Source organism: Carcharhinus amblyrhynchos, chromosome 11 (genome assembly GCF_965287045.1).
Source record: "Carcharhinus amblyrhynchos chromosome 11, sCarAmb.v2.hapA, whole genome shotgun sequence".
In the NCBI taxonomy this organism is placed as follows: domain Eukaryota; kingdom Metazoa; phylum Chordata; class Chondrichthyes; order Carcharhiniformes; family Carcharhinidae; genus Carcharhinus; species Carcharhinus amblyrhynchos.
In genome coordinates this window covers 9,651,311-9,666,170 of record NC_137334.1, presented here as the reverse complement: position 1 = coordinate 9,666,170, position 14,860 = coordinate 9,651,311, and the positions used below count along the sequence as shown (strand labels likewise).

The window sequence follows — 14,860 nt, the reverse complement described above, 5'->3', positions numbered from 1 at the left end:
AGTGCTTTGTAAGAGCATTATTAAACAACATTTGAAGCTGACTCACATGAGGTGATATCAGGTCAGGTGACACCAAGGTTGCATATGGAGTCAGTAGATAACAAACATTGTTGCACTGAGAGATTTGCTGCCTTTCGTCATTTTACCAGCACTCGCGTCTCGCCCGTTTTTGGTGAGAGGCTGAATAATATATTTAAATATATTTAACTGCTTACTTCTGTGTGTTTTGTAGCCCGGGACACAAATCGCCCAGTTCACTTGCCTTTGAGGTCTTGCTGGGAAAGGTTCCCTCCAGTGAGGAAAACACTTGGTTCCCAGCAATGTGGAACAGTTGCATTGTCCTTACCGAATAGAACTGGAGGCCTTTGAGGTCCCTTGGCCAGGTGGGATGGGGGGGGGGAGGGGGTGCATGGGAGGCTGTCCCTTGGGCAATGCCAGCCTGGCAGTGCGAACCTGGCATCCTATACTGCCACAAGGTAGTACAGAGGGCATGATCTGAAGGGGCAGGGACTGAAGGGGGTGGGGCCAGGGCCGTCTGGCGGGTAGGGAGGGGGACCCTGCTGCCACTAAGCGTGCATTCGGTTTGGGGAGGGATGAGGGATGGGGCCACTCTGCTTATGATCAGTATGGGGAAGGAGGGGGGCCCCGCTGCCACTCTATAGGAGATTTGTGAGGGGGAGGGAGACATGATCGATTTTTAGGTGGTGGGGGGAGTGGCAGGGTGATATTTTTAGGCGGTATGAGGCTCACGTTCGACCACGGGCCTCTGCAACAGCTGGCGTGGGGGGGTGTTCATTAAGGTCTACTGCAGCAGCAGAGGCCTGACAGATGCCTTTCAGAGCTGGCAGGCCTCTACTGAGCAATTGTGCATGTGCAATCAAAGAGGTCTGCAAATGTGCAATAGCTTCCTCTTCAAGCTGGCTGGTGATTTAAGCCCCGCTCTCTGCATCTTGTAGCTGGAAATGGTTTAGCCCATTTTTTCATCGTCTAAGTCCATAAGATTTGGAGTAAAGACTCACCCAAAAAATGGATCTGAAACTCTCTTGCGTTCACACTAGCTAGACACTGAGACTGTTGCTCGTAAAATCACCCCCAATGGGTGGGATTTTCTGGGTTTTTTTCCCCCCCACCTCACCAGGACCGACAGAAGCTGCCCAAGGTCAACAAACCCCTTTTGCTTGTCCATCATATTTATTGTCCTATCCATGATCATTTCCAAGGTTGGGGGGGTGGCGGGGGGGGGGGGGGTGTTGCCGAATGATCTTAGTATTCGATTGGAATTCGTTCCAATTTCAGGCAGTGAATTCCTGGTTGTAACCAAACGCTGTGTAAAAAAGATTTTCCAAATCTCACCTTGTGGGGTGAAAAACTGGAGCTGGTGACTTTTACCCCCTTATTTACAACAAGAGATTCCTTATACTGATTATTCACTCAGACGACACTGTAAAGGATTTGAACATTCTCCCTGTAAGTTACAGTTTGAAATTCTTTATTGGTGTACAACACTAGCAAAATCCTGACTGATTCGTGCCCAGAAAGTACCAGACATTTGGAGCAGTTCATTGCTCACACGCTGAACAACAGTCTTATATGGTGGAATTTAGTCCCTTTCCACATTGTACAAGCGGCGGAACCCTGGCAGTTCATCTCATTGGTCAGGATTGGGTGAGCAATACTCTTGCAGATTCTGTAAAGTCACCTACGATCATAGGTTTTGTCTATCAGGTTCCAAAAAACAGTTGTAAACGTAACTAGACTCTTCCAGAATCATCATTTCCTCTTTACTCTGTGCCATTCTCTTAACCAAGTCTTCACTTCCTAAACATCTTGCTGAACTGATCTTCCTTTCATCAGGAACTTGGAACCAACATGGTCAATCAGCAAGAGTGAAGCGTCGGCAAACAGATGTGGAATGTCATTTTCAAGCAGGCTGTGTTACAGTTTGAAATTCTTTATTGGTGTACAACACTAACAAAATCCTGACTGATTCGTGCCCAGAAAGTACCAGACATTTGGAGCAGTTCATTACTCACACGCTGAACAACAGTCTTATATGGTGGAATTTAGTCCCTTTCCAGATTTTCCTCAGGATGCAGAATGAACACTCCTTGGTAATGAGCATGAACTGGTACCGCAAGACAAGTCCAGTAAGGAATTCAGGAGAAATCTCTACATCAACAGAATGATTGGAGTGTGGAGCTCATGCCTGTAGCAAGTAGCTGAGATGAATAGCGCTTGTAGGTTTAGGGTTGGGGGTATGGTGGTTGGTTGCATGTGGTGTGGCAGGAGAAGGATCATTTAGAACATGAACACTGACAGAGCAGTTTGGCTGAATGGCCTGTTACTGCGTTATAAATTCTGTATATTCTCATCCATGTTTTATGCTGTCAACCAGGTTTTTCCTCAAAGGGGATAAGAGGAAGTACTCTAACGCTTTGATTGGTGCAGATAGACTGACAGCCATGAAGCACGTGTTCACCCTGGAGACACAATTCTTGAACAAATGTTGTAGACTTTTATTATAATCACCATCCTGAATCCACTGTAATTGTTCTAATGAAGTATGGATTTCAAAATCCCAATTCCATCAAAGGACGTTTGTCGTGTTTTCTCCTATGGGTTGGAGGAAATACTTAGCAAGATTATGCCTGCAGCATTGCAGGCGAGGAGTAAAAGGTAGAGGGGATTTACTAATCTACCCAAAGTGGAACTGACAAGTTATTTCATTTAGATACAAATTGCCAGCAGAAGTCCATGTTTCCACGGAGACTGGGAGCAGGAGTGGCTGACTGATACTTCAGTGACGTTTGTGGTGAATTTAGCACACCAGGCCTCAAGTTGTGTTTTGCACAAATTTTATTTCAACAAAGTGCTTCCAGATCTTTAGCACTGGCTCAGTTCCAACTATTTTTAATATACTCCTTTAACTTGTGAACTGCAAGGGGTCCAGCACTTGGACCCCATGTAAATTTAGATGGATGCAATCACAATAGTGACTGGAGCAATGAGTCTGCTAACTGGTCTGAGACACATAATTCGTGCCCTATTTATGTCCTCTGTTTAAAATGCCCTAGACATTGGTGAGGTCTGCAATAATGAGCCTGTAATTGGAGTGAGATCTGTGAAAGCACAGCAGTGAATGGTTTGCCACTTCAAGGAGCCAGTGTGAGCTATATGAATGAGCCATCCAATTAGTCCCATTCCTTTGCTCTTTTCCCTGAGCTGTGCACATTTTTCCTTTTCAAGTATTTATCCAATTCCCTTTTGAAAGTTACTGCCAAACCTGATTCTACCGCCCTTTCAAGCAGTGGATTCCCAGATCACAGCAATTCACTGCTTGGGAAAAAAGAACTTCATATCCTGACTATCATTTTTTAACAATTATCTTTCATCTGTGTCCTCTGGTTACTAAGTGCAAAGTTCCTTATTTACTCCATTAGAACCGCCATAATTTTGAATATCTCTATTAAATTTCTCCTTAGTCTAATATAAAAGTAATGAGAGAGGTGTGAACTTCTTTTCATTCATACGTGGGACATGGGCATCACTGGCTGGTCAGCATTTATTGCCCATCCTTAATTGCTTTTGAGAAGGTGGTGGTGAGCTGCCTTCTTGAATTGCTGCAGCAGTCCACGTTCTATGGGTTGACCTACAACGCTGTGAGGGAGCAAATTCCAGGATTTTGACCCAGTGATTGTGGGGGAATGGTGATATATTTCCAAGTCAGGAAGGTGAGTAGCTTGGAGGGGAACTTCAGATGGTGGTGTTCCCATTTATCTGCTGCTTTTGTCCTTCTAGATGGAAGTGGTCATGGGTTTAGAAGGTGCTATCTAAGGATTTTTGGTGAATTGCTGCAGTGGATCTTGTAGATAGTACACACTGTTGCTACTGAGTGTCGGTGGTGGAGTGATTGAATGTTTGTAGATGTGGTGCCAATCAAGGGGCTGCTTTGTCCTGGATGGTAAGCTGCACCCATCCAGGCTGCGAACAATGTTCTGTTTGAGGTTGGGTGGTTGTTTGAAGGCAAGAAGTGGGGTTGTGGGGATGGCCGTAGTGAGATGTTCGTCTTCATTGATGACATGGTGAAGGCTCTGAAAAAGATGTTGTAGTTTCTTCCTCTGGGGAAGTACAGCTCATCTGCTTCATCCTGGACCACAACATTTTTGTCTTTGACAACTAGTTCTTCATCCGGACACACAGAACAGCCATGGGGACCAAATCCACACCTCAATACATCAACATCTTTAAACACAAGTTCAAACAAGACCTCTTCACCACACAGGACCTTCAACCGCCGTTATACACTAGATGCATTGATGATATTTTCTTCCTTTGGTCTCACGACAAAGAATCATTGAAAAGACTACATGATAACATCAACAAGTTGCATCCCACAATCAGACTCACCATGGACTACTCTCTGGAATCGGTTGCATTTTTGGACACATGCATCTCCATCAAGGACAAACATCTCAGCATTTCACTTTACCGCAAGCCTACAGATAACTTCATGATGCTCCAGTTCTCCAGCTTCCACCTTAAACATGTTAAAGAAGCCATCCCCTATGGACAAGCCCTCCGTATACACAGGATCTGCTCAGATGAAGAAGAACACTAAACACCTACAGACTCTGAAAGATGCCCCCGTAAGAACAGGATATGGCGCTCGACTCATCGACCAACAGTTCTGACGCACCACAGCGAAAAACTGCATCAACCTCCTCAGAAGACACAGGACATGACTGACAATGTACCCTTCTTCATCCAGTACTTCTCTGGAGCGGAGAAAGTACAACTTATTCAGAGCCTTCAGCATGTCATCGATCATGATGAATATCTCGCCAAGGTCACTACTTGCCTTCAAACAGCCACACACCTTAAACAGACCATTGTTCCCAGCAAACTACCCAGCCTTCAGGAGAACAGTGACCACGACACACACAACCCTGCCACAGCAACCTCTGCAAGATGTGCCAGTTCATTACATGTGAAAACATCACCCACCAGGTACACAGTATATACTCATGCAATTCGGCCAACATTGTTTACCTAATATGCTGCAGGAAAGGATGTCTCACGGTATGGTACATCAGTGAGACCACGCAGAAGCTGTGACAACAGATGAATGGACATCGCCTGACAACCACCAGGCAGGAGTGCTTCCTTCATGTTGGGGAACACTTCAGCAGTCAAGGGCATTCAGCCTTTGATCTTGGGTTAACTGTTCTCCAAGGCAGCATTCAAGACACATGACAACACAGAACTACCGAGCAGAAACTGTTAACCAAGTTCCGCGTACATGAGGATGGCCTTAATTGGGATGTTGGTTTCATGTCACACTACTTGTAACCCCCACTATACTGCCTGGGTTTGCAAATTCTTACTAATTGTCCTGGCTTGAGACAATTCACACCTCTTTAACCTGTGATTATCCCTCTCTCCACACACTCTGTTTGTATTTGTAAAGACTCAAATACCGGTAAAGACTCACATTCCAACCATTCTTCACTTCCTAATCTGTAATTATCTTGCAATTGTGTCTTTGTCTATATATGCCGTATTTGTAAACTACCTCCACTCACCTGATGAAGGAGCAGCGTTCTGAAAGCTCATGATTCCACATAAACCTGTTGGACTTCAATTTGGTGTTGTGAGACTTCTTACTTTGCCTGAAAATTCAGCCAACAGTTCCCCAGCTGATAACTAGCTTGTGGGGAATAATTGAAAATATTCTCTAACTGCTACATATTCCATTCATCTTTGGGATTTTCATTAAATCTGTGCCCCGGTTATTTACTACATTTGTTGACATAACTGAATTGGATTACTTCAATAATAGTTGATGTGTCAGAATGGTCCCAGGAGCCTTAAGCCTACGATTTGTGTCTCTCAGAATGAACAACAGCTGAGCTATAAAATGCCACTTCAGTTTAACAATATTGGTTGCTAATATTAGCAGTCTAAGTGACAGCTTCATTTCCAGGTGTGTAAAGTGAGGAGACCATTATTTGTTCTTTGGTTGTGGAAGATGAGACCTCCCCCCCCTCCTCCCCCCCAACCACATCCTCCTCCCTCCCTGTCACTGACAGACATGATGTGGGTATGCCGGCGTTGGACTGGCGTAAACACAGTAAAAAGTCTGACAACACCAGGTTTTAGTCCAACCTATTTATTTGATAATATACTCACAAGCTTTCGGGGTTAGGGGCTAACCCCGAAAGCTTGCGAGTATATTATCAAATAAATAGGTTGGACTAAAACCTGGTGTTGTCAGACTTTTTACTGACAGACATAAGCAGAGAAAGCCTTTACTGTGGGGGGGCGATGAAGAATGACTGAACTGGACAGTACCTATTTTGACACTGTCATCACAAGCTTTCATAGGAATCATAGGACCCTACAATGCAGAAGGAGGCCCATCAGCTCATCGAGCCTGCACTGACAACAATCCCACCCAGGCCCTCTCCCCTTAACCCCATATGTTTACCCTAGCTAGTCCCCCTGATACTAAGGGGCAATTTACCATGGCCAATCCACCTAACCTACTCATCTTTGGACTGTGGGAGGAAACCGGAGCACCCGGAGGAAACCCACGCAGACACAGGGAGAACATGCAAACTCCACATAGACAGTGACCCAAGCCAGGAATCAAACCTGGGTCCCTGACGCTGTGAGGCAGCAGTGCTAACCACTGTGCCACCGTGATGCTGAAGTAAACTTAACTCTGAAGTAAAAATCTGATTCACATATGATGATAACAGTGTTCACTTGCAACAATGCACTTCAAAGGAAATGCAATTTTCAAAAAAAAATTAAAACTTGTAATTCCAAAGGGGTAAGTACAGATTGAGTATCCTTTATCCAAAATCCTGAGGACTGATTGCATTCTGGATTTCAGATAATTTTGGTTACAACTTACATTACAATAGTCTAAGCCAAGGCTAACTAAGTAAATAAAATGGCTGGTAAAGTAAGACGTATCATTGAATAATAAATACAGGGTACCTGTAATAAGTTTCTTTCTGACATGTTCACCACAAAAACCACGAGGTAAACAGTGTAGATAAACCATGCTAAAGGTCAGGTGCAGTTGGCAAGATTTGTGTTGGCTCGGGTTGTGTCAGCTCAACTTCCCACACTAAAAGTTGATGAGGTTCAAAAAAAGTGCGGTGTTTGGATGTTTTCAGTTTCTCATTTACAGACGAAGGATCCTTGACCTGTAATGATAGGTTGCAGCATTGTACTGAGTTTAGAAGGTTATCTAAGAGATTTTAGCAAGCCAACAGTCACAGGAATGCTGAATTCCCACAACTGGAAGGAATTGGAGATGATAGTGAGGAATTGATCCACAACCACTCGGATGCTGCTGCAGATTTCTGAGATTCCTGCATTCTCTATGGGCACATATTTTCCTATGGGTTTTGAACTCAGTGGAGTTCTTGTTGTATTGTTTCGATTCAGTACACTTGTGAAGACCCATCTTTTTCTTCATTCTTCGATGGGAGGTGGGCATTATAAGTCAGCCCACTATTTGTTGCCATCCTTTAATTGTCTTTGAACTGAATGACTTGCTGGGCTAGTTCAAAATCAACCACCTTGTGTGGGTCATTGGGTAAGGATGGCAGATTTCCTCCCCTGGAGGAAATGTGTGAATCAGTTTGGTTTTCACGACAATCAATAATATGTTTCACAGAATGCAATACTGAGGCGAGCTTTCAATTCAAGCTTTTTTTAAATGGTATTGATAGAATTTAAATTCCACCAGCTGTCATAATGGGATTTGAACCCATGTCCCCTGCATTACAAGTCCAGTGACATTACCATTACACCACCATCCCCTCTAATGGTGGTGATATCTTCATAAAACACACGCAGTTTGGATTGACTGAATTTTGCTCATCACATTTCACTGCAAATACCTTGATGTCTCACTGAGACAGACAGGATGGCAAGCCTCACAGGCATTGCCTGAGTTACAAATGAAGAAATCCTTCCTCAGGCATATAACACTGGTCCCAAAATGCTTCAGGTTGTGACCTCGGCAAGACCATCAAATTAAGGAAACTGTAAGTTCTGAGAGCCCTGAGTGTTTTCCAGGCCTGGAACCCACTCATGACACTCAAGCATTTGGCCTTCCATTGACCAGTTCCATCTCTAATCATTGGACTTTCCAGCCACTAGTCAGAAACGCTGGAGTCTCTTCCTGGTCCCAGAGAGGGAGACCCTAGTTTGCAGGATCATCACCCTATTAGTGTTGTTTACATTGGAATGGGAAGACTAAGCTCTCACCTTTATTAGACAGCCAGGAAATTTACTACAAAGAACATTATACAAGCAATACTTAGACCAAGCAAACAACTAACTGGTTAATATCCAGTTTAGTAGAGACTAGAAGGCAGTGGTTTGGGGGTAAGAAAGATAGGCGACAGAATATTTTTTGAATGCTTGACACACTCATGTTAGATCCCTCTGAATGTTCTTTTAATGCAATTGCTCATGTTACAGTTGGGAGGTATATCCCGGTTAGTGTAACTGCTGCCTGTTGTAAGAATCCGTGAACTCTGCCTTTGTCCTAGAGGACCCCAGGCTGCTCTCCTATTTGGGAGAAAGCTGACTGGGGGTGAGTTAACCTGAGGGTGACCATACCTCAGAGGAGGGTCGAGGTTCAGAAGGCAAGGCCTCATGGATAACCTCAGCTGGTACGAGGGTTGAACTCACACTGTTGGCATTGGTCTGCATTACAAACCAGCTATCCAGCCAACTGAGCTAACTGACCCCCTTGTAAGAATCTACAGGAAAGAAGCTAGTCAGCCCATTGGACCCCCATTGACAACAATCCCACCCAGGCGCTTTTCCCGTAAACCCACGTATTTACCCAGCTAGTCTCCCTGACATGAAAGGGCAATTTAACATGGCCAATCAGCCTAACCCACACATGTTTGGACTGTGGGAGGAAACCAGAGCATCCAGAGGAAACTCATGCAGACTTGGGGAGAATGTGCAAACTCCAAACAGGCTGAATTGAACCAGATTCTTGGCACTGTGAGCCAACTGTGCTAACCACTGTGCTATCGTGCCGCCCTTTTCTGCACTGTAGGGATTCTATGATTCTATGACTGAAAAGGATCATTTCAGTCCATTGGTTCAGCTTGTGAATTAACATTCAGATACACATGTGTCCTTCTTGAACTGCATCAAAATGACTCAGTGTCTGAAGACATTCCTGCATTAATAACTCTCTGTGAGAAAGAGTTTCCCGGCATCAGTCCTGAACTTGTCTTTTACCGGTCAGTATCTTTGTTCCATTGTCCTATAGCTGTTGTATTTAACAAGCAAAAGTACTGCATTTATTCTTTCCACTTCTCTCAGTATCTTTTATAGATTTATATAAAATAACCTCTAATTTGCTTCCTTTCAAGACTGAAGAGTTTGTGTCCTATCGTTCTCCCAGTTCTTATCAGCAAAGGTATCATTAGGCCTCCTTACAGGTACAATTGATAAGTGACAATGTATGCTGCCTGCAAATGTTGAAGATCGACAATATAATTGGAACATTTGATATAACAACCCTCTCTGTAAATCAGCTTGATTATTCTCACTTCTATGATATTTGTTCAACCATGAGTTACAAGGAGAACAAAAAAAAACAAAATGAATCCAGCCCTTCCATAACCAGCAAGAGAAAGATGACAATCTTTTCCACCTGCACTGTGTGCTTCTATCTTTAACACCTGACTTCGGTGGTTATGCTCAGTTGCTGGCTGTCTCACCTCTGGGACAGAAGATTGTGGGTTTACGTCCTATACCAGAGACAAAGGTGCAATTCCTTAGCGAGCACTGCAGCTCAATGCTAAATAGATGACCATGATCATAATACTGGTTGTGGGAGCTTGCAATGCACAAATAAAGCGCCTTCTTTCCTGCATTACGTGGAGATGCTGGCCATGGACAGGGGTGGGCACAGAAAGAAGTCTCACAATACCAGGTTAAAGTCCAACAGGTATATTTAGAATCACAAGCTTTTAGAGCGCTGCTCGTTCATTAGGTGAGTCACCTAATGAAGGAGCAGTGCTCCAAAAGCCCGTGATTCCAAATAAACCTGTTCGACTTTAACCTGGTGTTATGAGACTTCTTACTGTTCTTGCATTACAACAGTGTTTGTGCTTTGAGGTGCCCTTAGAATATGAAAGGTGTGATATAAATGCAGGTTCTTTCTTTATGTCAATCTTTCTTTGAGCTTTTAGATTTTGCAACTGAACTATAATTGGCATTGATCCTATTCTTCATTTACAGCAATCACAACCCAACAAGCATGGACATGTTTAAAACTATAGAACCATAGCAATCACCTCATCTAGCCCAAGGATAAATTTCTACAGAATAGCTTTAACATGAGAATTGTTTTTGTTTTCCTTTTAAACAAGAAAAGCACATTGAGAAATCAGCAGTGAATATTAGCTTCTGCTTTCCATTCCTGCTAGGTTGGGAATCAACTGTAACCACACACCTCATTAGCAGCAGATCGCTGAGATGAGAGATTAAATCTGGTCAGTTTGTTAAAATATCCCAAATTCAGCTTCATCAGCTCTCTTTTGAGGACTGACTTCACATTTTTCAAGCTGTGCGCCAAATATCAATGAAAAGAGTCATGTACCTGGCTGCAAGAATTAAAGGTTTATCCTGGTGTACAGACCTAGGATCTATCATTGATCTATCAACACTTTAAATTCACCAGTGAATCCTAAAGTGCAGAAGAAGGCCATTCAGCTAATTGAGTCTTCACCGATCACAATCCCACCCAGGCCTTATCCCCATAACCCCATGCATTTACCCTAACTAGTCCTCCTGACACTAAGGGGCAATCTAGCATGGCCAATCCGCCTAACCTGCACATCTTTGCACTGTGGGAGAAAACCGGAGCACACGGAGGAAACTCTCACAGATACGGGGAGAATGTGCAAACTCTACATAGACAGTGACCCAAGCTGGGAATTGGCTGAATGAGGTGATTGCTACAGTTCTGTAGTTTTAAACAAGCTCATGCTTGTTGGGTTGCGATGCTGTGAGGCAGCAGTGCTAACCACTGTGCCACCATGCCACCCATAAAGCATAGTCTTTAGGTAATTGGCTATGTTACTTTATTATGGTGACTGAGAGGAGAAGAGCCAGTTGTGGAGATGCTCCCCTAGTGGCTGAACCTAGCATTGCAGCATTGGTCTGTAAATATGTTTTGTAGCTGTGTTTATCCCTGCATTCAGGATACAAAACTAGAGAATTCTATGTCCCCTTCAGTCAAGTCAGTACCATATTCCTGTTTTGAAAGTAAATTGTCTTCTTGAACTGCTACAGTCCATGTGGCGCAGCTTCACCCTCCATGTTGCAAGTGAGGGATATCCAGGACTTTGAATGACAGTAAAGGAATGATGATATAGTTGCAAGCAAGGATGACATTTGGCTTAGAGGGGAGTTGCAGGCAATGGTTGGTTTTACCTTCCCAAATTCAGGGGCCCTATCAACAGCATCCCTAATGCCATGCTGACTGACTGTTTTTGAGGTTGCTACCTTTTACATTTCACAGAGAGTGAGACTGACTCTCACGCCAGAGTTCTTGCTCTCTGGCTCACCCATTTCTACCTTGGCTAAGCTTGCAGTTACAATGATGCTGATTGCTGATTTTCTGACCTTAGCTGTCTGTATTTTTAAATCTCCAGTCCATTCGAGAAGTCACTGGATATATCCTGGCAGCCCTGAACCAGTTTGAATACCTGCCTTTGGAAAACCTAAGAATCATTCGTGGGACAAAGTTGTATGAAGAACGATATGCACTTACGATCCTGCTTAACTACAAGAAGGATGGAGCCTTTGGATTGAGGCAGCTGGGTCTGCAAAACATGACAGGTAAGACCTATTGACTTACACGGAGCATTCATCGTGGGTTTCCTTTAGCTTAATGCTCCCTGCATTGATTCAATTAATGTCATACAGAACTTGCAAAGCAAACCTTACCAATTTTATATTGCTGCAGTGTATATACAATTACACATGAATGAGGCACAAAGGTGAGAAAGTGATGCTAACTTGTTATAAAATATTAGTTAGGACTCAGCTGGTGTTGTGCCAGCCTCTGGGCTCACACTTTAGGAAAGGTACCAAGATCTTGGAGAGGGCTTTACTGGAATGGTGCTGGAAATGTAGGACTTTGGTTGTGTTTCTAAACATTTGCAACTGGTGAGGGAGTCCAGAGCAAGAGACTGAATCTTAGAATCAGAAGTAGGCCATTTATGGGTGGAATTTAAGATCAAAAAAAGGAACAAAAGTAGACTATCCACCCCATCTTGCCTGCTATGCCATTCAGTAAGCTCATGGCTGATCCAATTCTGGCTTTAACTCCACTTTCATTCTTGTCTTCCATAACCCTTGATTCCTTTGTCAGTCAAAAATCAGTTGAACACAGCCATGAGTATATCCATTGCTTTCTGTGGAAGAGAATTCTAAAGAGTAACACCTCTCTGAGTGAAGAAATTCATCCTCATCTCAATTTTAAATGTTTTTTAAAATAGTTTATTTACTAGTGTCACAAGTCGGCTTACATAGGGAAAGGAACATAGATGCCTTGCTACAGCTTTACAGGGCATCGGTGTGACTACACTTGGAGTGCTGTATGCAGCTTTGGTTTTCTTTCTAACAGAGGGATTTACTTGCATGGAGGCAGTTCACAGAAGATTCACTAGACTGATTCCTGGAATGAAGGATCTGTCTTCAGAGGAAAGGTTGAGTGGGCTTGATGATAGGATGTTCTGTGGTAGATGTTCTGAGGGAAGATGTATTAGAAATTTTGAAAAACCTGAGGGTCGATAAGTCCCCTTGGCCAGATGGGATACACCCTAGGATACTTTGGGAGGTAAGGGATGAGTTTGTGCAGCTTTTAGCTTTGATCTTTGGGCCCTCCCTGTCCACAGGAATAGTGCCAGAGGACTGGAGAGTGGTGAATGTTGTTCCTGTCTTCAAGAAAGGACATAGGAATGACACTGGTAATTATAAGCCAGTTAAAGTTACTTCGGTGGTCAGCAAGTTAATGAAAAAGATCCTGAGGGATAGGATTTATGACCATTTGGAAAGATGCAGCTTAATCTGGGATAGTCAGCACGGTTTCATGAGGGGTAAGTCTTGCCTCACAGATTTGATTGAATTCTTTGAGGAGGTAACGAAATATGTAGACGAAGGTAGAGCAGTTGATGTCGTATACATGCATTTTAGTAAGGCATTTGATAAGATTCCCTATAGTAGGCTCATGAAGAAGGTAAGGAGGTGTGGGATAGAAGGAAATTTGGCCAATTGGATAAGTAACTGGCTGTCGCATAGAAGTCATGATGTGGAGATGCCGACGTTGGACTGGGGTAAACACAGTAAGACGTCTCACAACACCAGGTTAAAGTCCAACAGGTTTATTTGATAGTAAACCCACAAGTTTTCAGAATGCTGTTCCTTCTTCAGGTGAGTGGAAAGTCTTCTCCCCTTGCAAGTGCTGGTGTTCCCCTATATCTGCTGCTCTTGTCCTAGGTAGTAGAGGTTGTGGGTTTGGAAAGTGATGGCTTGATGCAGGGCATCTTGTAGATGATGCACACTGCTGCCAGTGTGTTTTCTAATTTATTTATTCATGGGATGTGGGCATCATAGACTAGGCCAACATTTATTGTTCATCCCCAATGGCTCTAGAGAAGGTGGTTGTGGTGAGTTGTCTCCTTAAACCATTGCAATCCATCTGATGTAGGTGCACCATGATGTCGTTCAAAATCAGGGTGGTGTATGGTTTGTATATTAGTGATGGAGGGTGTGAATGTTTAAGGTGGTAAATAGATTGCCAATCAGGCAATCTACGTTGTCCTAGATGGGGTCCAGCTTCTTGAGTGCTGTTGGAGTTGCACCATTCCAGACAAGTTCAGTTGCAATTTGTACCTTGTAGCTGGTGGAGTGAACCAAGAGAACAGCAGTTTGCTGCTTTTGGCTTCTTCACAATCAATGTGGAGATCTGAATCAGGAAGAAGGAAGACAAAATAGTTAACAATCCAGAACAAAGCACAATTCGTGAAGAAACAGGAAATCATTGAAATAATTATTGGTGCATGTTTCAGTTCGATGGAATCTCAGGCACTGACTCCCTAAGGTTGGAAGAGGATATATTGGGTGCACAGCAACACTATTGTTTAAAACATGCACTTTGACTCATCTGTGTCACTCTACAATACATTCTTTGTCAGGTTGAGTTATGAAATGTTATTTCTTAGCTGCTTAAATCAGTTAACCCAGTTTGAGGCTACTTTGCAAAAGAAGCCAAGACAGTCGAACCAGAGTTCAGAAAGGGAACTTAGTGACAAGCAAATGCAGAACCTATACATCAGCAGGGACCTCCTTATCCAAAGGATGATGTATCTTCAGAATATTCTGTCAGCCTATGTAATAGCGAAGGAAATAAACACACAACACAGGCTGTGACAAATGTCCCTGAACCTTTGCACAGTTCTCAGCCATAGCTTAAGCAGGAAGGTAATGGAGTTACGACAGTGATGCAATAAAGGTATGGCAGCGTAATGGCCAAGGTGCAGTGAATAAGTGACTGTTTTGGAAATTTAACCATCCTTCAGTGGTCATAAAATAATGTAAGTGGGAACAAGTAAGCCTTCAAATTGCTGAACGTTGGACGTGAAAGACTCAAGGTCCCCTTCTTGCAATTTCCAACTTGAGTCATGTTGTTAAGAGACAATAAGCAGAAACAGGGTCATTTTGTCCCAGTCAGCATATAGCACTAGTATTGATTAAAAAGGAAAGGTACGCCTTTGAATGACAGTTAAAAGATAAAGAA

General features: G+C 43.4%; 1 protein-coding gene across 2 annotated transcripts in view; it reads left to right on the top strand.

Moving 5' to 3' along the window:
- The window catches only part of LOC145349910 (receptor tyrosine-protein kinase erbB-4-like), a 1,005,257-nt gene that overhangs the window by 467,028 nt on the left and 523,369 nt on the right, over positions 1-14,860 (top strand). For both annotated transcript variants that reach the window (XM_080198569.1, XM_080198568.1), the window contains exon 3: positions 11,712-11,898. In XM_080198569.1, coding sequence (XP_080054695.1) covers positions 11,712-11,898 — 187 coding nt within the window. The remainder of the gene's footprint in view (positions 1-11,711; positions 11,899-14,860) is intronic.